This window comes from Chelonia mydas, chromosome 2, assembly GCF_015237465.2.
Source record: "Chelonia mydas isolate rCheMyd1 chromosome 2, rCheMyd1.pri.v2, whole genome shotgun sequence".
NCBI lineage: Eukaryota > Metazoa > Chordata > Testudines > Cheloniidae > Chelonia > Chelonia mydas.
Genome location: NC_057850.1, coordinates 179,777,919 through 179,799,449, shown reverse-complemented (window position 1 = coordinate 179,799,449; position 21,531 = coordinate 179,777,919). Strand labels below are relative to the sequence as shown.

The window sequence follows — 21,531 nt, the reverse complement described above, 5'->3', positions numbered from 1 at the left end:
GGAAAAGCCTCTCTTATACTGGAATAAAGGTCCACTTATACCAGAATAAGTGTCCACAGGGGGTATTATACAAGCATAACTATATCAGTTTAAATTCACACCTTAGGTTATACTAGTTTAATTTTCCTGTGTAGACAAGCCCTAAGTCCCCAGCCATGTATCAGGATCTACCACCACAGAACCCTAACTTCAATAGGACTTCATGCATGTACAGGGGTCCATGCTTGTGGATCCCAATACAAGACTGAGAGCTAAGAAAATAAATTTGTGACCCTAATTATGCTATATCCATTTAGGAAATGAACAATTTAAAAAAACGGTTACCTACATTTCGTAATTGTTCTTCGAGATGTGTTGCTCATGTCCATTCCATTCTAGGTGTGCTAATCTTTAGTGGCACAGAGAGAAAGTATTAAACACTTGTGTAATTTCCATCAAGTATAAAGTTTCTGCAGATGTTAGTGTGTTTAGAAACCTATGTATCTGTGTATGAACTGAGCCTGTTTCAGAGAAGTGGCAATGGAATAAATAAAGGCTATGCAGAGCGTTCTGGGGAATATCCTAGAGGGAAAAAAATAAAATACGTGCCTCTTTTGGTACAAATTGGCACATCCCACAGAGAAAAAATTTGCTTCTCAAACATATCTTTATCTGGCAAGGGATTAGAAAGGCAACTGAACTCCATCAAACTTAGAAAGTTCCCATGCACTCCATCTCCTTCATTTTGAACACTGCTTTGTAAATAAGCACTATGTACAATTGATTATTTTATGTTCTTATGTATCCAGTTATTCTTCGAGTGCTTACTCATGTCGATTCCATTCTAGGTGTGCGCACACGCACGTGCACGGCCATCAGAGATTTTTGCCCTAGCGGTACCCGTAGGGCCGGCTGTAGCACCCTCCAGAGTGCCGCACTCATGCGACGGTACATCAGGCACTGCCGGCCCTACACCCTCTCAGTTCCTTTTTGCTGACAGCTCCAGCAGAGGGGCAGGAGGGCAGGGAACTATGTTGACTTACGGAATAGTCGCGTTCTATCGATGTAGAAGGCCAGCGCCCATCTGACGTCCAGCGTATAGAACCTGAGCTCCTCATCTGATGCGTGAGGCTTCAGACAGAGAACTGGTAAGTAAATGTCCTGGCCTGTGTGGAACTGGGAAACAACCTTGGGCAGAAAAGCCAGATGCGGGTGCAGCTGGACCTTGTCCTTATGGAAGACAATATAGAGCTTCAGGTGAATGCCCTGATCTTGGACACCTGCTGTGCTGATGTTACAGTGACCAAGAACACCACCTTCCAGGAAAGGAGCAGGAGGGAGCAGGAAGCTCGGGGTTCAAAAGGAGGGACCATGAGCTTTGAGAACACCAGATTCAGGTCCCACGGGAGAACCGGGTCTCGGACATGCGGGTATAGGTGCTCTAGACCTTTCAGGAATCATGCCATCATGGGATGGGCAAAGACAGACCGGCCCTGAAGCAGAGGATAAAACGCAGAAATGGCCGCCAGTTGCACCTTGACCGAAGACAGCGACAAGCCCTGGAGCTTTAGATGCAGCAAATAGTCCAGGATGTCCTGCAATGTCCTCAGGATGAACGCACTTGTTGAAGGTCCAACATGCAAAGCGCTTCCACTTGGCCACATAGGTAGCCCGGGTGGAAGGCTTCCTGCTGCCCAGCAGGACCTGTTGGACCACCGTGGAGCACTCTTGCTTGTCCGTGCTTAGCCATGGAGCAGCCATGCTGTTAGGTGCAGTGATGCCAGGTTCAGGTGCAGCAGATTGCTGTGGTTCTGGGACAGCAGATCAGGATGGAGAGGGTAACTGCACTGGATCGGCCACGGAAAGACTCAGCAGCATGCTGAACCAGTGCTGGTAAGGCCACGCTGGCGCAATGAGAATGACCCTCGCTGTGTCTTGCTTCACCTTTAGCAGGACTCTGTGGATAAGTGGCACTGGCAGAAAGGCATACATCAGTGCTTCCAACCATGGGAGCAGGAAGGCATCCAACAGGGAACCCTTGTCCTTGCCGTATAGGGAGCAGAACATGTGGCACTTCCTTGTTCTGCCATCGGAAGATCAGGTTGGCCATCTCCGGATGGAGTGACCACTCGTGATGAGAGGAGAAAGTCCTGCTGAGGTGATCTGCCAGGACGTTCCTGGTTCCAGGTAAGTAAGTGGCCACGAGGTGGATGGCATTCTGCACACAAAGGTCCCAGAGGCTGAGTGCCCCTTGACACAGGGCCAAGGATCTGGCGCTGCCCTGTCTGTTGATGTAATATATTGTGACCGTGTTATCTGTGAGGACCTGCACCACCTTGCCTTTCAGGTGGGGCAAAAACCCCTGACAGGCCAGGTGCACCACCTTGAGCTCCCTGACGTTCATATGAAGAGCTAAGTCATGCTCCATCCAGCAACCTTGGATGCTGAGCTCACCCAGGTGGCCTCCCCAGCCCAGATTGGACATGTCCAAGACCAAGGTGAGTGATGGAGATGGGGACACAAAAGGAACTCCCCACAACACTAACTTGGGGTCTAGCCACCAGTTCAAGGACAAGAGGACGAGGTCAGCACTGTAACCGCTCAGTCTAGGGGGTGCCCACTGGGAAAGAAGACCGTTGGTAGCCACGTTTGCAGGGGTCGCAGATCATAGAATCACAGAATATCAGGGTTGGAAGGGACCTCAAGAGGTCATCTAGTCCAAGCCCCTGCTCAAAGCAGGACCAATCCCAAACTAACTCATCCCAGCCAGGGCTTTGTCAAGCCTGACCTTAAAAACTTCTAAGGAAGGAGATTCCACCACCTCCCTAGATAACCCATTCCAGTGCTTCACCACCCTCCTAGTGAAAAAGTTTTTCCTAATATCCAACCTAAACCTCCCCCACTGCAACTTGAGACCATTACTCCTTGTTCTGTCATCTGCTACCACTGAGAACAGTCTAGAGCCATCCTCTTTGGAACCCCCTTTCAGGTAGTTGAAAGCAACTATCAAATCCCCCCTCATTCTTCTCTTCTGCAGACTAGATAATCCCAGTTCCCTCAGCCTCTCAAGTCATGTGCTCCAGCCCACTAATCATTTTTGTTGCCCTCCGCTGGACTCTCTCCAATTTTTCCACATCCTTCTTGCAGTGTGGAGCCCAAAACTGGACACAGTACTTCAGATGAGGCCTCACCAATGCCGAATAAAGGGGAATGATCACGTCCCTTGATCTGCTGGCAGTGCTCCTACTTATACAGCCCCAAATGCTGTTAGCCTTCTTGGCAACAAGGGCACACTGTGGACTCATATCCAGCTTCTCGTCCACTGTAACCCCTAGGTCCTTTTCTGCAGAACTGCTGCCGACCCATTCGGTCCCTAGTCTGTAGCGGTGCATGGGGTTCTTCCATCCTAAGTGCAGGACTCTGCACTTGTCCTTGTTGAACCTCATCAGATTTCTTTTGGCCCAATCCTCTAATTTGTCTAGGTCCTTCTGTATCCTATCCCTACCCTCCAGCATATCTACCACTCCTCCCAGTTTAGTGTCATCTGCAAATTTGCTGAGGGTGCAATCCACACCATCCTCCAGATCATTAATGAAGATATTGAACAAAACTGGTCCCAGGACCGACCCTTGGGGCACTCTGCTTGATACTGGCTACCAACTAGACATGGAGCCATTGATCACTACCCGTTGAGCCCGATGATCTAGCCATCTTTCTAGGTAGCTTTCTATCCACCTTATAGTCCATTCATCCAGCTCATACTTCTTTAACTTGCTGGCAAAAATACTGTGGGAGAACATATCAAAAGCTTTGCTAAAGTCAAGGAATAACAAGTCCACTGCTTTCTCCTCATCCACAGAGCCAGTTATCTCATCATAGAAGGCAATTAGGTTAGTCAGGCATGACTTGCTCTTGGTGAATCCATGCTGACTGTTCCTGATCACTTTCCTCAACTTGAAGTGCTTCAAAATTGATTCCTTGAGGACCTGCTCCATTATTTTTCCAGGGTCTGAGGTGAGGCTGACTGGCCTGTAGTTTCCCGGATCCTCCTCCTTCCCTTTTTTAAACATGGGCACTACATTAGCCTTTTTCCAGTCATCTGGGACCTCCCCTGATCGCCATGAGTTTTCAAAGATAATGGCCAATGGCTCTGCAATCACATCCGCCAAGTCCTTTAGCATCCTCAGATGCAGTGCATCCAGCCCCATGGACTTGTGCTCATCCAGCTTTTCTAAATAGTCCTGAACCATTTGATGAAGCCGGGCGTGCCTGACCATGTACGTTCACGCTGCCATGTGGCCCATCAGCCGTAGGCAAGTGTGGGCTACAGTGATCAGATGTCTCCTCACGTGGGCAATGATATACACCAGGGCCTGAAAGCACGCTTCCAGAAGATAGGCCCTGGCTCACATGGAATCGAGAACCACTTCGATAAACTCTATGCGCTGGACTGGCGTTAACGTGGGCTTTTCTGTGCTTATCAACAGGCCCAGGTTGTTGCAAAGGGAGCGTACCATATCGAGGTTTCTCCGCACCTGTACCAGAGACCTGCCCTTGATGAGCCAGTCATCAAGGTACGGAAAGATCTGGACCCCCCCGGTGTCTGAGGTAAGTCGTTACAGGCGCCATGCATTTTTTTAACGCCCTGGGGGCCAAGGCCAAAGGGTAGCGCCATGAACTGGAAGTGGTGCCCTGTCACTAAGAAACGCAAGAACCATCTGTGTCCTGGAAATATGGAGACATGGAAGTAAGCGTCCTTTAAGTCGAGAGTGACGTACCAGTCCCCTGGATCCAGGGAAGGGATAACAGAGCCAGGAGATCATGCGGAACTTCAACTTCTTGAGAGACTTGTTGAGGCCACGCAAGTCCGGGATGGGTCTGAGGCCCCGCTTGGTCTTTGGGATTAGGAAGTATTGGGAGTAGAATCCTCTTCCTTCCATGTCCCAAGGAACCGGCTTCACAACCCCCAACTGCAGGAGCTTGTCGACCTCCTGAACCAGGAGTTGCTTGTGAGAAGGGTCCCTGAAGAGGGACAGGGAAGCAGGGTAGCGGAAAGGTGGGGTATCCACAAACTGTAGGGTATAGCCCCAAGCTACTGTGTCCAGGACCCAGGGGTCTGAGGTAACCCACAACCAGGCCAAGCAGTAGGGAGAAAGGCAGTTGAGGAAAGGATAGGAAGGATCCGGCCAGCTGACTGGGGCTCTCAAGCACACCCTCAAAACAATCTCTTTTGGCCCCCTCGGTGCTTAGCGGGTGCAGGCTGGGTTGGCAAGCAAGAGAAGGAAGGGCAGTGACTGCTAAACCTGGTGTCCCTTCTCCTTGCAGATCCCTGATGTGCTTGCCAAGGCCTCGATGGTGGTGGAGGCCGGAATGGCTTTCTGGCAGACTGCAGGGTATGCATGCCCAATGAGCAAAACGTAGCTCTAGTGTCCTTCAACCTGTGTAGCCTGGCATCCGTTTGATTGGAGAAGAGCCCAACTCTGTCAAAGGGAAGGTCCTGAATTGAGGCCTTCATCTCCTGGTAAAGGCCCGCTGCTTGGAGCAGGAGCTTCGTCGCATAACCACCGCCAATGCGACCGCCCTCATTGCTGAGTCCCAAGCCATTTGCAGGGAACATATGGCTGCCACGGTCCCTTCCTCTACCAGGTGTGACAAAGTTCTTCCTCTGCCTTGGTGGGTCCTGTGCTTATTGGCGGATTTGCTTGCCTCAGAGGTTCGCGGCAGCCCTCAGTTTGGCCACTTTCGTGGCTCAAAACTGCTGTTCACTCACTTAGCCTCATCGCTGGCCATCATGGGGAAAAGAAAGAAAAATCCCCGCAGTCTCTGCTGATCCACCTAGTGGATCGGGGAACAGGCCAGAGACCTTCCCCTCTGGTGGAACCCACAGTCCAGTTCAACTCCTCCGATATCAAGTAGGGAGTTGGAGGGATGGGGGGAACCCGGGCCCGCCCTCTACTCCGGGTTCCAGCCCAGGGCCCTGTGGATTGCAGCTGTCTACAGTGGCTCCTGTAACAGCTGCGTGACAGCTACAGCTCCTGGCCTCCTTCCAATACCTTCTTTATTCTCACCACAGGACCTTCCTCCTGATGTCTGATAATGCTTGTACTTCTCAGTCTTCCAGTAGTACGCCTTCTCACTCTCAGCTTCTTGCACCTCTTGGTCCCAGCTCCTCACACGCACATCACAAACTGAAGTGAGCTCCTTTTTAAAACCCAGGTGCCCTGATTATCCTGCCTGTCTTAATTGATTCTTACAGCTTCTTGATTGGCTGCAGGTGCTCTAATCAGCCTGTCTGCCTTAATTGTTTCCAGAAAGTTCCTGATTGTTCTGGCACCTTCCCTGTTACCTTACCCAGGGAAAACGGACCTACTTAACCTGGGGCTAATATATCTGCCTTCTATCACTCTCCTGTAGCCATCTGGCCTGACCCTGTCACACAGGGTACCACACTCCTGAGCCTGACCCTGACGGAGGGAGTCCTGGAACTTCTGGAGGCTGTCCCAGAGGTTAAAATTGTATTGGCTCAGTAGGGCCTGATGATTCGCCACCCGGAATCGTAAGCTGGCTGTTGAATACATTTTTCTGCCAAATAAATCAAGTTTCTCGGCTTCTTTGTTCATGGGGGTAGAGGCGGTGGGGACCTACTTATCCTTCTTGTTGGCTGCCAACACAACCAGCGAGCCTGAGGGAGTGTGGGTATACAAGTACTCAAAACCTTTGGCTGGCACACCGGAACGCCCCATGCGCCTCAATACAGCCACGGTGCTGGCCACTGGCCTTGCTGCCACTGCGGTGCCGTGGATGGCAGAGTAATTTCTGGTGCCCAGTCCGATCACAGAGACCAGAGCGATGGGCTGAACTGGGCCTCCGCCCCAGAGGAACCACTCTCCAGTGACCAGGGAGGAGCCGTCGACGCCTGGGTCTGCTTACTGTTGTGGCTAGTGGTGAGCGCTGACCAGGTGTGATCAGTGGCTATACTGGGGAGAATGGTCCCGGTGCCAGGGAGATCGGTGTCAGTGGGAACGGTGCTGCGGAGACCGGTAACATGAGGGGCGAGTGGTTCCATGGTGCTGGCGATCGAGACCAACCTCTAGATGTGGATCCGTGAGCAGGCGAACGGTGCCCATCATAATATGGGGAGCATCAACTTCGCACTGGGGAATAACGTCTCAGCATCCGGGGTGGGAGAGTTTGGGCGACTGGTGGCACGGTTGCAACCTGCCACAGGATCGCTTGTCCAGCGACCTACAGCGCTCCCCCACCCCTAGAGGGGTCTTAACAGGTGGCTTGCCCTCTCAGGGCGCCTTAGCTTGGTCCTGTGGCAACGGAGACATCACAGGAGGTGGTGGAGACCTGTGCTTTCTGCGCCTGGGCTTGCGATGACGATGGTGCAGGCAGGATGGTGGGTCCCATACTGCTCACCAGAATCAGTGACAGACCTTTAAGAGTGCTAAGAGCCCCAGCCAGGGAGGCATACTCTGGAGAAGGTTGGTGGACAGGCCCAGTCCCTCTACTGGATGACCCCAGGGGCCTTCTTGCCTGGTGCTGGCAAGTGCTTCTTCGCCTTCTTCTTCAGCACTGGTGCCGGCACCAAGAGGTGCAGGTGCCGGTGGTGCACTGCACACAGAGGCCAAAGTACTCGGTGCAGCCTGCATAGAGGGCTCGGAAGCCGGGAGGAGAGCGGATTTCACCAGGAGATCCCTGAGGCAAATGTCCCTCTCCTTCTGGATGAGAGGCCGAAAGTTCTTACAGATCTGGCAACGCTCCTTGATTTGTGATTCCCCCAAGCACTTAAGGCAGCTATTGTGGGGGTCATTCACAGGCATAGGCCTGCCACAGACTGAGCAGGGCTTAAATTCGGGAGCTTGGGGTAAAGTGCCCGCTGAGAACTTAACTATCAGCTAACTATGCACTTAACAACTACTTAACACTAAATAAAATCGAATAAAGGCCTGAAGTCCAATGGGAGAAACCGCTAGCTCTTGACAAGCAAGAGAGGCGCTCTGACTGACACCATAGACTGTAAGAAGGAACTGAGAGGGCGTGGCCTGGCAGCACCTGGATATACCGCGGCATGAGCACGGCACTGTAGAGGGCACTACAGTCGGCCCTATGGGTCACGCTGAGGCAAGCTGACGGCCGCGCATGTGGGCGGGCGCACACCTAGAATGGAATCAACATGAACAAGCACTCGAATAATAACTGGATACATAAGAACATAAAACAATCAACTGTACATAGTGCTTATTTACAAAGCAATGTTCAAAATGAAGCAGATGGAGTACACAGGAACTTTCCAAGTCTCTGATGGAGTTCAGTTGCCTTTCTAATCCCTTGCCAGTGAGGACTCATTCTTAGATTATAAGGGTACATTTGATAAGCAAATTTTTTGTCTGTAGAACGTGCCAGTTTGCACCAAAAGTGGCATGTATTTTACTTTTTTCCCCTCCAGAAGGATATTCCCCAGAACTCTCTATATTGCCTTTACTTATTCCATTGCCACTTCCCTGAAACAGGCTCAGTTCAAACACAGATACAAAGGTTTCTAAACACACTAACATCTGCAGAAACTTTATACTTGATGGAAATTACACAATGTTTAATACTTTATCTCTGTGCCTCTAAACATTAGCACATTTAGCATACTATACCTTTTATAATATTTTCTCAAAGAATTTGAAGAGCAACTAGCAAAAGACACAAAAACTAACTGGAAATTTTTTTTTAAAGTACAACAGAAGCAGGAAGTCTGCCAAACCATCAGTGGGCCGCTGGACAATTGAGGTGCTAAAGGAGCACTCAAGGAAGACAAGGCCATTGCAGAGATGCTAAATGAATTCTTTGCATCAGTCTTCACTGCAGAGGATGTGAGGGAGATTCCCACACCTGAGCCATTCTTTTTAGGTGACAAATCTGAGAACTGTCCCAGATTAAGCTGTTGATAGAGGAGTTTTTGGAACAAATTGATAAATTAAAGAATAATAAGTCACCAGGACGTGATGGTATTCACCCAAACATTCTGAAAGAGCTCAAATATGCAATTGTAGAACTACTAACTATGGTATGTAGCCTATTGCTTAAATCAGCCTCTGTACCAGATGACTGGAGAATAGCTAATATAACACTCATGTTTAAAAAAGGCTCCAGAGGTGAACCTGGCAATTACAGACTAGTAAGCCTAACTTCAGTACCATGCAAACTGGCTGAAACTATAGTAAAGAACAGAATTATCAGACACACAGATGAACACGAGGTCGGTGAAGAGTCAACACAGCTTTTGTTAAGGGAAATCATGCATCACTAATCTATTAGAATTCTTTGAGGATGTCAACAAATGTGGACAAAGGTGATCCAGTGGATATACTGTACTTGGACTTTCAGAAAGTCTTTGGACAAGGTCCCACACCAAAGGCTCGTAAACAATTATGGGATAACAGGGCAGCTCCTCTCATGGATCAGTAACTGGTTACAATAGGAAAACAAAGGGCATGAATAAATGGTCAGTTTTCACAGAGGAGAGAGATAAAGATTGGGGCCCCACAAGGATCTGTACGGGGACAAGTGCTGTTCAACATACTCTTAAATTATCTGGAAAAAAAGGTAAACAGTGAGGTGGCAAATTTTGCAGACAGTTCTAAACTACTCAAGATAGTTAAGTCCACAGCTGACTGCGAAGCGTTACAAATTAGTGGTTACTACTCCAGAAAGATCTTCAGGTCGTCATGGATGGTTCTCTGAAAATATCTGCTCAATGTGCAGCGGAAGTCAAAAAAGCTAGGACTGTGAGGAACTATTAGGAAGGGGATAGAAAGTAAGACAGAATATACCATAATGCCACTATATAAATCCATAGTACACCCACATTTTGAATACTGTGTGCAGTTCTGGTTGGTCCATCTTAAAAATCTATTAGAATTGGAAAAAATACAGAGGGCCAATAAAAATTATTACGAGTATGGAACAGTTACCATATGAGGAGAGATTAAAAAGACTGGAACTATTCATCTTAGAAAAGAGATTAAGAGTGGGTATGATAAAGGTCTATAAAATAATGGTGCGGAGAAAGTGATTAGGAAAGTGTTAATTACCACTTCACATAAACCAGGAGTCTCCCAATGAAATTAATAAGCAGCAGATTTAAAACAAACATAAGGAAGTACTTCTTCACACAATGCACAGTCAACCTGTGGAACTTGTTGCCAGGGGATGTTGTGAAGCCCAAAAATATAACTGGGTTCAAAAAAGAACAAGAAGTTCATGGAGAATAGGTCCATCAATGGCTCTTAGCCAAGATGATCATCATGGACAAAACCCCATACTCTCTTATGTCCCTAAACCTCTGCCTACTAGATGCTGAGACTGGACGACAGGGGATGGATCATTTGGTAATTGCCCTGTTCTGTTCACGCCGTCTGAAGCATCTAGCATCGGCCACTGTTGGAAGCCGGGATACTGGGCTAGATGGACCATTGGTCTTACCCACCATGGCCATTCTTATGTTCTTATCAGTCACTACTGCTTAACAGTAACAGACCACTGATAGTTTTTTAAAGAATGCTTTTGTAAATATCACTATAGGAATTTTCCAACTAAATCATCCCATAATATATATTTTACTAAAACTTGTGAATACGATCAATTTTCACTGGTGATTTTTTGACAGTGGTCTCTGATCAAAGTTTCAGAATTAATCATTTAAGAACTCTAAAACTAGTTATAAAAAGTGTATACTCTTGCAATAGTTTCTCAGAGGATCTAGCTTGATTACAAACCTCTTTGAAATCTGACAGTATTAAAATAATTGTTCAGCTTTGTCTTATGGTAGTTAAATAATGTGGCACTCACAGTCTGAATAAACTTGGAAGTTTCCCACCTGGAAATTTGCTTCAGTACTTAACAGGGAGTAAGCATTACTGTCCCAATCATCTTCTGAAACTGTTTATATAGCTGGGGTTAGCCAAGGTGTAAAACTTTCTTTGGGACAGTGTTTTCACAAATATACATACAGAAATGCTTTACACTTATAACAAAAGTAAGAGGAAAAGGATTTCTTCTTGCTTGCCTGACTGTCAATTATCTGTTCCAGCTTTCCAAATTCAGGATGGGGTCTCCAGAAGAGGTATGGATGGTAAGAGGAAGAGATTGGCTGTGCTATCTCCTAATTCACTGCAGAGGGAGACAAACCTGGCTAAAAGGTCTTGTGGAGAAAAATGGCACTTGTTAACGTGGGTACCAAATTAGAGCTTGTGTCAGGGAAAGAAGCCAATGTGAAATGCTCTGTTAATCTATAAAACAAATAAGGCCTGGGCCGCCTCAAATGTTCCCACATGACTACATCAAAACGCCTCAGAGTGACTTGAAGAAATGATCTCTAATGGTGAGAGGATATTGCAATTTCTACCCAATCAGTCCATGGCATGTGTACAGAAATTATCAGCACAGGAGCTCAATGTGATGCAGACAGCATTTTTTGAAATATAAATATTTATATGTTGGAGCTAAACAGACTACTAATTTATTTCACAAATACATCTCACTTAGTCACCAAATATCAATCTCTCATCATTAACCTGGAGTGGACTTTGACTGGCAACCTAGGCTCTGTATTCCATTACCAGTCCCCTAATCTATGAAACAGTGATATTTTGGCTATTTTCAACAATTTTAGGCTGAGTTCATCCTGAACTCAACATTAACTTCCATAGTTTTGGAAGGTTTACATGAGACTGAAACAGTCCACAAACACGTATTTGGGGCATTTGTAAATGACAAACATTTATTAAAGGTGTGTAGTGAAATTTTCAGTGTATAAGGTATTAAGAAGCATAAAGATTCAAATGGGGCTTCTATATCCTGTAAGTCCTTCTGAAAATCTTCCCTGTATTTAGGTAGACAAACTTTTTAAAATTATATATCATTCAATGAATTTTAAGAGAACATTTTTGCTCAATGAGGTATATCTTTTCAGTCTACGTAGTTGCATGCCTGGAAAGGTTGGGGGCAAAATTTACACTGGACAATTAGAAAGGTATTTATTTACAATTTATTTCGAAGAAAATTTTTATGAAAACAAACTAATTAAAAATTCAGTGGTACTAGACTATTTTATGATAGTTGCAATTGCAAAACTGGTAAGAGTTTGCTAAAATGGAAAAACACTAGTTTTCATTCTCCTGATAACCTTGCTGGTCACAAATTCCCCACTTTATTTCTTTCTTGCTTAGTTTAATGTTTACCGTATTCTAAGTCTATGGCTCAAAATATTTGACCTTGCCACAACAACATTACCACAACAAACAGAAAATTCCTGTTACCATTAAGCATCAAATACATTTATTGTTGTGTAATTCACCAGACTTACTCCTCAGTCTGGCTTTGCCTTGCATGTATTTGTTTTCAAAAGGAAAACATTATATTTGAAATTTATAATTGAGAATTCTTTTTAAATGCTTCCTTTACTGAAAATTGACAGTTGGGGTTTGTCTTCAATAGACTTTTTACCTTGAATTAATTTATTACCAATTAATTCAAAGTAACTAACATGTTTGTAAAGGCTAGCATGGATATTCCTGAAATATTTTTTCCCAGAACACAAGTATTTAATCCTTATCCTAGGACTCAGCTCTTAAAACACTGAAAACAAATCTGCAGTCTGTAGTTTTTAAAGGAACATTTTAAACAAAATTAAAAATCAACACAATTTAAGTTTACAGTGTGCCTTCAACTAATTACCCCAACTTCCTGGCTGGGGCTTAGGTTGAGCACAACACAACAATCAAATTTTATTTGATGACAATTGTCATGTCAAATCACCTTTACATTTATTATTCTGACTCTGGATATATTGTGGTTTCATTTTTACATTCAACTGCAAAATATAGATATTCTACCCCCAAAATCAAACTCTTTAAGAACCACAGGTACAATACAATGTCTTCCAGCTTAAAAGTTTTGCATTATAATCTTACAAGGAAAGAAAGGCTATTAAGAGATGACATCATCCTTAGAACTGTCTGAACTTTTTGCTGACCAACAACACTGTAAAATTTCTTTTCACTGCACTACATCTTTATGTGCATTCATTAGAGATCTCCAGTTTAACATGTATAAGACACCATTGATTACAGTTGCAATTAAACCGAGCTAGCTTTTATTTACAATATAGGAAATAAAGCCCAAGTAAAGGATTATTGTAGCTTGTCCAATGTTAATGGGAGCAGCATGCATTTTTATTGTAAACTTCCACACTCCTATCCTATGATTAAATGAATACAAAACATCCTTTTCACAGGAAAGTGCATGCTCAGCAATCTGTTCCCTGTGACTAGCAGATATGGTCAAGTTGATATCAGGTTACTATTGATAAATTTAAAATGTTTAAAAAATTTTAAACTTATGTTTAGTTTTTTTAGGACATGGGATGTTTAAATATGGTGTGACACATGACTGTGGTCCAAGCTTCTTATAAAAACAAGATTTCTTTGTCTCTGTGAAGATAAACAATTCCTCCCCACCGCCAAAAAAGTAAAGAATCAACTTTTAGCCTTGCTATCTGTGTACCGAAGATAACATCTCTCTCTCTCTCTCTCTCTCTCTCTCAAAGGGACTGATTTTTATTTTTTTTTCCCCTGTCCACACCATTAAGGAAAAAAAAGAGTTATAACATTAGGCCATAAACATATTTAAAGAGGGTTATTTTTGTAGTGTAAATGGGACAGACTCCATGTTCGGAAAGAATGGAAACAGCAAAGTCCTCCTGAGGTCAAGCCTTAAAAGAACAATCTTCAGAACAAACAGAATTAAGACCTTATACATGCACACTTATGAAGAAGGGTTAAAGTAGAGCTGTTAAACTGTAATCTGAGTGACAATTTTAAAAAACAAGCGTTTTCTGTACCACTGAAATAAAAATCCTTTATAAAAATGGGATACTTAGAATGTCTAACAAAGCAGCATTCTGCACACACAGCAATTATGCAGAATCTTTTGAAATCAATATTGGTGCCTATGACATCTATAATCTTTCATATAACATGATTAAATAAAACAGAAAAATAGCCTGTATACATTGTTAATTTTTTTTTCAAGTAATGTTATGTACATTTTATTGCCAGTATATGCACAATGGTAAGCAAAGAACTATAAATACACAATGTAGTTAAACAGTAGAAAACAAAGAGAATGTTGCACACAAGGGAGGAGAGAAAGGGGAGACACTACTTTCCTGATGCAGCTGCTAAAAAAAAGGGCCAGTGACAAAAAATGAGAATTTTCCTTTTTTAAAGTTTTTACATACATTTCTACATTTCCCCCTGCCCAAAGAAAACAAATCTCTGCAACAACAGTAAACTGCTTCTTTAATAACCATGTCTCAACTTTCTCTGTCAGTTTCACTTCTGATTAAGTGAAAATGACCTCTCAAAGAATGTAATTGCAAGTATCCAGCTCCACTTTTATTCAGTTTTGTCTTTCAAGGTAACTAGCAATTGAAGTACACTAGCAGTTCCTTATATTTGGCTACATGATAAAGAACAGGGCTTTGAATACACAGTAGCAAATGGTGATTTGAAAAAATAATTAAAAAAAGATTTCTATAGACAGTTTTTCCACAAGACACTATGGGCAGCAGCTCAGTCAAAAGTAATCACCCTGAAGAAGTAGAGAGAATTTTAGTCTAGCACAGAACATCATCCTTGGCACTGCTATTTTCTCTCTTACCAGGACACATTTCCTAAAACTAGACCATACCATAGTAAAAAAAACCCAGGTTCCATCATTCCCGGACAGGGTGCTGTTTTACCCCATCTCTCAGCTAAGTAGCTTGTTGATTACATCTGAGAAACAGAAGACATTCAGGGACATATATTTACTTGATTTTTGTTCTCTCTTTCCGTTATCATAAATACAAATTATTATTAACAATAAACTAAAATTTGAAAAATAAAACAACAACTTGAAAACATTTTCACGCCTTAATCCAGATGGGTCTTGATGATGCTATTCAAGAAAACCATGCAAATAATTTGGTGCATCTTTCCCAATTCATCCAAAACATTTTTTTTGAAAAAGTGGCAAGATTCATAGTGCTTGTGATTCTCCCCCAACCCTAAAAATTCAGTGCAGAATGTTGTAGTGCTTTTAAAAAGATAACCAATGAACTGCACTGTTGTCATATACCCCCCCATGTGAGTTACAATACAACACTACTGGTTCCAGCAACTAGGTTGAGAGGAAACATTCTAGTGATAAAGATAAATACATACTGAGCATGCTTGGGCAGAGCACTCCACTCTGAGGCATCCTGCTCAAAGAAAGGATGGTGACAAGGATGCTTCAGGTCCATCAAGTAATTGTTTTCTCTGCTGCTAGAAAGCAGGTTGTCACACTATCACCAGTTCTGCCACACTGGACCCTGAACTGGGCTGTCTTCCACATTAGGATGTGCTAGCTGTACTAGTCCTCTATTGCTCACACTAAATTCTTATTTATGGGACAAACATACAACCAATGGACAATATCACTTTCAAAGAACTGGATCAATCCAGTTTTTTTATGGGCATAATTCTCATATTCCAGAATATCCCAAACAAGATGCAAATATGATGATGTACCACCAACACAGTGACTGAGTCTAGTTGCAGTTCAGACTAGTCCTGCCTTGTTTCATATAATTTCTTCTTTCTAGGAAAGGATAGGATATTTAAACAAAACTGCAATAAAAATGGCATGTTATTCTGCAGCCAAAAATAAAAAAGCAAAACAGTTTAGATTTTAACTTTTAAAGCTTAAAGCATTCCTGTTTAATTAGCATTTTTAAAAATTCTTTTTAAATACAGTCATAACACTGGTAAAAGTTAATGGGAAGACACACAGAGGAGTGCGAACAGGAAAAGTGATGGGTTAGATTTTTAAAATTTATTGTGTTTTGACCAGCTGATATTAATACTGTTTTCTCTTTGGATTTGAATAATTCTACTGCAACAGTTGCATGCAGGCTGAGGGGTAGCCATCAGTTTAAAAAAAACAAAACAAAAAAAAAAACCCAAAACAAAACAAAAAACAAACTGGGAAGGGGGGAAAAAAAAAAAAAAAAAAAAAAAGAGTTCCAAAGGTGTGCGTGAGAATTTTCTTTTCACTGATATCAGAGTGCCTGTCCTTTCTTTAGGAGACCTGGTTCACTGTCGTCAGTTTCATTAGCTTTGTCCAGAAACATCTGCTACTGTGTCACCTGCTCCAGAGCCTGTTTGTGCACGTTTGATGTAAAGGTTCAATAATTTCATCTGCAGATTTAATTCAGAAATGCATTTGTTTAACATTTATCAGAAACAGTTTAATAGTAAAAATTCTAAAACAGTCTATCAGCATGGGTAAGAATACAGTGAAGAAAGTTCTAACTAAAGCTGAGTGAATAATGGTCTTTTTGCTTCGCTGGTAATTCTGAAACACCCAAAAAAATTTTGTTTCAGGTCAAACTGAAAATGAATTTTTTTGGCGAATCAAAAAGTCTGAAAAATTTAGAGTAAAGTTGAAACAAAACGTTTCAGTTTAACCCAACATTTTTCATTTCAGTTTTGGGCAGTTTTACAAAAATAAAGGACTAGAGTCACAAAATGCCTGGGGGAGAGGAGAGGGAAGAAGAGGATCTCTTTTATAACCTCTAGCCCAGTGTACTCCTTGGGGAATTCTGCACCAAAAAATTAAAAATTCTGCCCACAATATTTTAAAATTCTGCAAATTTTATTTTTCAGAATAACACTATATAATCATGCCAGTTTCAACTGGTAATTTGTTTCAAAACAGCTGTGAGCAAGTATGTCTGTAACAATACAGACACACACAAAATTTCCCCCAGAAGTAGAGTGTTCAAGAAACCCCTACAATAACCCAGTTCCTGTTTCTCCACCCCCTCCTCCCCCCTGAGCCCAGCCAGGGGCCAGACACTCACACCTCCTCCCCCACAGAGCCCAGCCATGCCTCCTCCCAGCCAAGACACCCTACAATAACCCAGTTCCAGTTTCTCTGTCCCCTCCTCCCTCCAGAGCCCAGCCAGGGGGCCAGATACTCACATCTTCCCCCGCCCCCCAGAGCCCAGCCATGCCTCCTCCCAGCCAAGACACCCATACTTCCTCCCTCTTGAGCCCCCCCCCGACACTCACACCCCCTACCCCCCAGAGTCCAGGAATCCAGAGGGAGAAACAGCCTGATGCTGGGTCCTAGGCTTGGATGGAGTTTCCCCACGTGCCATTACTTCTTTCCTTCAGGGTGTTCTGGGAACTGCAGCTGCTGGTAACCCTCCAATTCCCCCTTCCTCCCTCTCCCCCAGCCTTGTCTTCTATTTGTGAGCTGGGCTCTGCCAGGTCCAGCAGCCCCTAGTGGTGGCCAACAGCTCTGAGCCTATTTCTGTGGGGGGGCGGAAGGAAATTCTGTGTCCACAACATTATTTTCTGCAACATTCTGCGTTGCACAGTGGCACAGAATTCCCCCAGGAGTAGCCCAGTGGTTAGGGTCTCTCCTGAGACATGGGAGACCCAGGTTCAATTCTCCTGATGTGGAGCAGGAACTTGAACTGGGGGTCTCCCACATCCAAGGTGGATGACCTAACCACCTGGCTATAGAGTAATTCTCACACTCTCTCCCTGGCCCAATGATTACCCATTGTCATTTATAGTAGATATTCATGGTCATTTATGACAATAGATAGTCATTTTGCCAGGGAAAGAGAGTGAGAACGACTCTTGTGTGGTGGTTAGGGCACCCAACCTAGGATGTGAGAGATCCAAGTACAAGTCACTGATCCTCATGAGGTAGAGGGAATTGAACCTGAGTTTCCCACACTCAGCACAGTACCCTAAACCATTAAGCTAAAGATTATAAGGGAGGTCTAAGTAACCAAAAATATTCATCCAACTTTAATAACTGAGATGTTTTCCCTTCACTGAAAGTAAAAATCTTTAGGTGGTGAATTTAAAATAAAGGAAGAAATATCTTTTTATGTACCTGCAAATGAAAACCTCAAAACAGACCAACATTCTTCACAAGGAGTTATTGCTCAAGTTATATTAAACGCACACAAAAAAGGGGGAGCTGAAGTAGTTGAGCTGGGGTTAATGTTGTTTATTCCTCAATTTTAGAGGCACTGTGAATAAGCTGGTGTTATCTGTATCAGAGAAAACCCATTTTGATTCTAGTCACTGGTAGGGTGTTGGGAGCCCTTAATGCTCAGGGTAAGTGGGGTTTTCTATTCCCTAAAAAATCCTCTGTTTTGGGTCACCCTAGGTAAAACCAGCAAAAATAAAACCAAAAATAAAAGCAGGCAATATCCACACAGTTGAAGTTTTGGATCTTATCATGCATCATAATGCATAAAAGTGAGTCATCTTATGTATTTCCGAGGACAAGATCATATATAATTAATGTTCAATTGTCTCTTTTTAAATTAAAATTTTCTGCAAATGTGCAGCCATCCAAAAAGATGCAGTAAAGATTTTCTGTTTTTCAAGTAATATAAAAATAAAATGTACTAAAAAGGTTGTGGCATGCAAATTAATTAAGGAGAACAGAGAGAAGCATAATTGGTTTATTTACTTCTAATGCGTATTTATCTCCCACTAAACAATGAAATTTTCAAAAGGCAACCACCATATGGAGCAATGGTGGAGATGAAAGTCAGCACACTGATTATGTTCACTGTGGAACTACCTACCATCTTGTATAATATATACACAACATTAAGTCAATACACTGATTTTGAAGGTGTACTCTCAACCATCTTAAGGATGTTTATGCAAAGGTTCCTTAATCTAATTTTTCAAGGAGAATTTTTTTTTATATTTTGAGGCACAGTTGTGCTTTTGAGCTAATTTATAATATAACCAAATCTAATCTAACACAGCAAAACATGGGACCTAATTCAGCATTTCTTATAAATCAATGAGAACTTCACTTGCATGAAGATTGGATTTATGATTTGCATATTTTTGAGTCTCGCATATTTTTAAGTCTCACATATGAAAGTCACCTTGATCCTCTCTGCTTGCTAGTAGCTTCAGCAACCTGGGTTATTATTCCTTCAGATATATATTTTCTTAGTTTTAATAGTTACTCACACTGTAAACATATACATGCAATTAGGGACTAGGATTTCTGTAAATGGCATCCTCCACTTACTTTACTGCCTGTGAGTTGACTGAGATGTGGTTTTAGTTCATCACCAATTACTGCATGAATAGCTACAAGGCAGAAAACACAAGCCTTACGAACACTGCTCTCCGAATTATCATAACCCTGGAAAGCAAGGAAATTAACATTAATAGCTAGCATATGATTAAAATTCCAAGAGAGGTTTCTTTTTATAGATACATTCCCCCCCCAAAATAAATCACACTAAATGAACGGTAAGGTTACTAAGAGAAGCACTCCAAAGTTAGAAAATGCCAAAATTAAACTTGCCCAAATAAAGAGACGTTATTTATCAGTAACTGTTGTTCTTTGAGAGTCACCTCTGTGCATTTACACTTGTGGAATATGGTGCCCCAAGCACAGAACCGTGGAACTGCCTTGAAAATACTTGTCCATTGACAGGTTTCAGAGTAGCAGCCGTGTTAGTCTGTATTCGCAAAAAGAAAAGGCGTTCTTGTGGCACCTTAGAGACTAACAAATGTATTTGAGCATAAGCTTTCGTGAGCGCATCCGATGAAGTGAACTGTAGCTCACGAAAGCTTATGCTCAAATAAATTTGTTAGCCTCTAAGGTGCCACAAGTACTCCTTTTCTTCTTGTCCATTGAGAAGCACGAGAGATCTTGCATGCGTGCAACATCATTTTCCTACTCGACAAGAATGCGTCCACCAACCACCTCAATTCCTTCTCTCTAACTGTTGAGTCTGGGTGTTATATAGAACTCTGAGGTAGAGAGGAAGGGAGTACGTAGTATAAATATACAGAGGTGACTTCTGAAGAACAATAGTTACTGGTTAGTAATCTCTTTCTTCATCAAGAGTCTCTGTAAACTCCCACTTGTGGGATATCAGCAGGATGATGGTGGGTGAGGAGTTCTTAGTTAAATATGGACTGTTGTGCTACTCTCCCAAACTGAGCATCTGAATGCAACTCTAAGGGCATGTCTACGCTTACCTCTGGAGCGAACGATCCAGCGGGGGTCAATTTATCGTGTCCAGTGAAGACACAATAAATCAACCGCCGAGCGCTCTCCCGTCGACTCCGGTACTCCACCAGAGTGGGACGCACAGGCAGAGTCAACGGGGCAGCGGCAGCAGTCGACCTACTGCAGTGAAGACACCGCGGTAAGTAGCTCTAAGTACGTCGACTTCAGCTATGCTATTTTCGTAGCTGAAGTTGTGTAACTTAGATCGATTTAGCTCGCGCCCCCACAGTGTAGACCAGGCCTAAGGCTGAGGAGCAGTGCTTTGTGAAAGTGTGCACTGAACTCCAACTTGCTGCTTTACAAATCTCCATGAGGGGATCTTTACTAAGGCACGCCATAGAAGCTGTGTTGGTTCTCATGGACAGGGACTTAAAACCACAGGATACTGATTTTCCAGATAAAATGTAGCAGTGTTCCTTACATCTCCGAATCCAAAGTGAAAGTCTGTTTGGTAATGAGTACTTCCTGACATTTCTTCCCATATGCTACCCATAACCTACTGGATTTTCTAAAGGGCTTGATCTTTTACAGGTAAAAACAGAGCACCCTCTTTACATCTAGGGTATGGAGAAAAAGTTTTCCCAGGGTGGAAATGGGGAAGAACGCAGTGAGAGAAATATACTGAGATTGGTGGCAATCTGAGACCACTTTAGGCACAAAACTGGGATGGGGCTTCATTATGTAGCAGACACAAAAGCACTAAGCTCAGTCCCCTTCCGAGCAGATGTAATTGCTGTAAGAAAGGCCATTCTGATCAATAAATGTTCAAGAGACCCTTAAGCAAGAGGGTCAACCCATCAGTTCTGTTAAGGCAAGATTTATGTTCCATGAAGGTGGGGGCTGCCTAATGGGGGCAAATGCATTTACCATGCTCGTAAGTAACTTAGCGACAACAAGATGAAAGAGGATGTTTGTCCTTAACGTAACCGCAGCAAGTAGATACCTTAAAGAGGCTAAGGATAAGCCCTGAGACATCAGGTATAGAACTCTAGCTGTGCAGGAACCCCAGCTCAGGATGGCGTGAGTCCTCTACCAGTGGCCCAGATTCTAAACCTTTTCCATTTTTGTTTACAGCATTTTATGGTAGAACCTTTCATGGATTGTAGGAGGATGGCCTGCATCCTCCAAGAGGAGAAATGATCCACATAAGTCAACAGGTTATCCTCCACACTGTAAGGGGAGTGTCTGGGTTGGGTTGCACAATCCTTTCTTGCTGTTGAGACAGGAGGGCTGAAGACAGAGGCAATAAGTACAGTGTTTCTCTGACTAGCTTCAGGGGATCAGAATACTAGCGATCATAAGGCCCCATTGTGAGGCCTATGCCAGCTGACTCAGGCTTGTGGGGCTCAGGCTGCAGCCCAAGCTCTGGGACCCTCCCACCACTCTGGG

General features: G+C 43.6%; 1 protein-coding gene and 1 long non-coding RNA gene across 51 annotated transcripts in view; one reads left to right on the top strand and one right to left on the bottom strand.

The window, feature by feature from the left end:
• The window catches only part of LOC114018866, a 42,916-nt gene extending 26,861 nt beyond the window's left edge, over positions 1–16,055 (top strand). Inside the window, exons 4-6 of the long non-coding RNA XR_005223964.2 lie at positions 4,467–4,587; positions 5,305–5,625; positions 11,066–16,055. This is a non-coding gene — a long non-coding RNA (uncharacterized LOC114018866). The remainder of the gene's footprint in view (positions 1–4,466; positions 4,588–5,304; positions 5,626–11,065) is intronic.
• CLASP2 (cytoplasmic linker associated protein 2) overlaps positions 12,680–21,531 on the bottom strand; it is a 273,178-nt gene continuing 264,326 nt past the window's right edge. For all 50 annotated transcript variants that reach the window (XM_043540698.1, XM_037890139.2, XM_043540702.1 and 47 more), the window contains 2 exons: positions 19,147–19,263; positions 12,680–16,259 (listed from right to left, as the gene is read on the bottom strand). In XM_043540698.1, the coding sequence (XP_043396633.1) occupies positions 16,173–16,259; positions 19,147–19,263 (204 nt within the window). In that variant the 3' untranslated portion in view covers positions 12,680–16,172. The remainder of the gene's footprint in view (positions 16,260–19,146; positions 19,264–21,531) is intronic.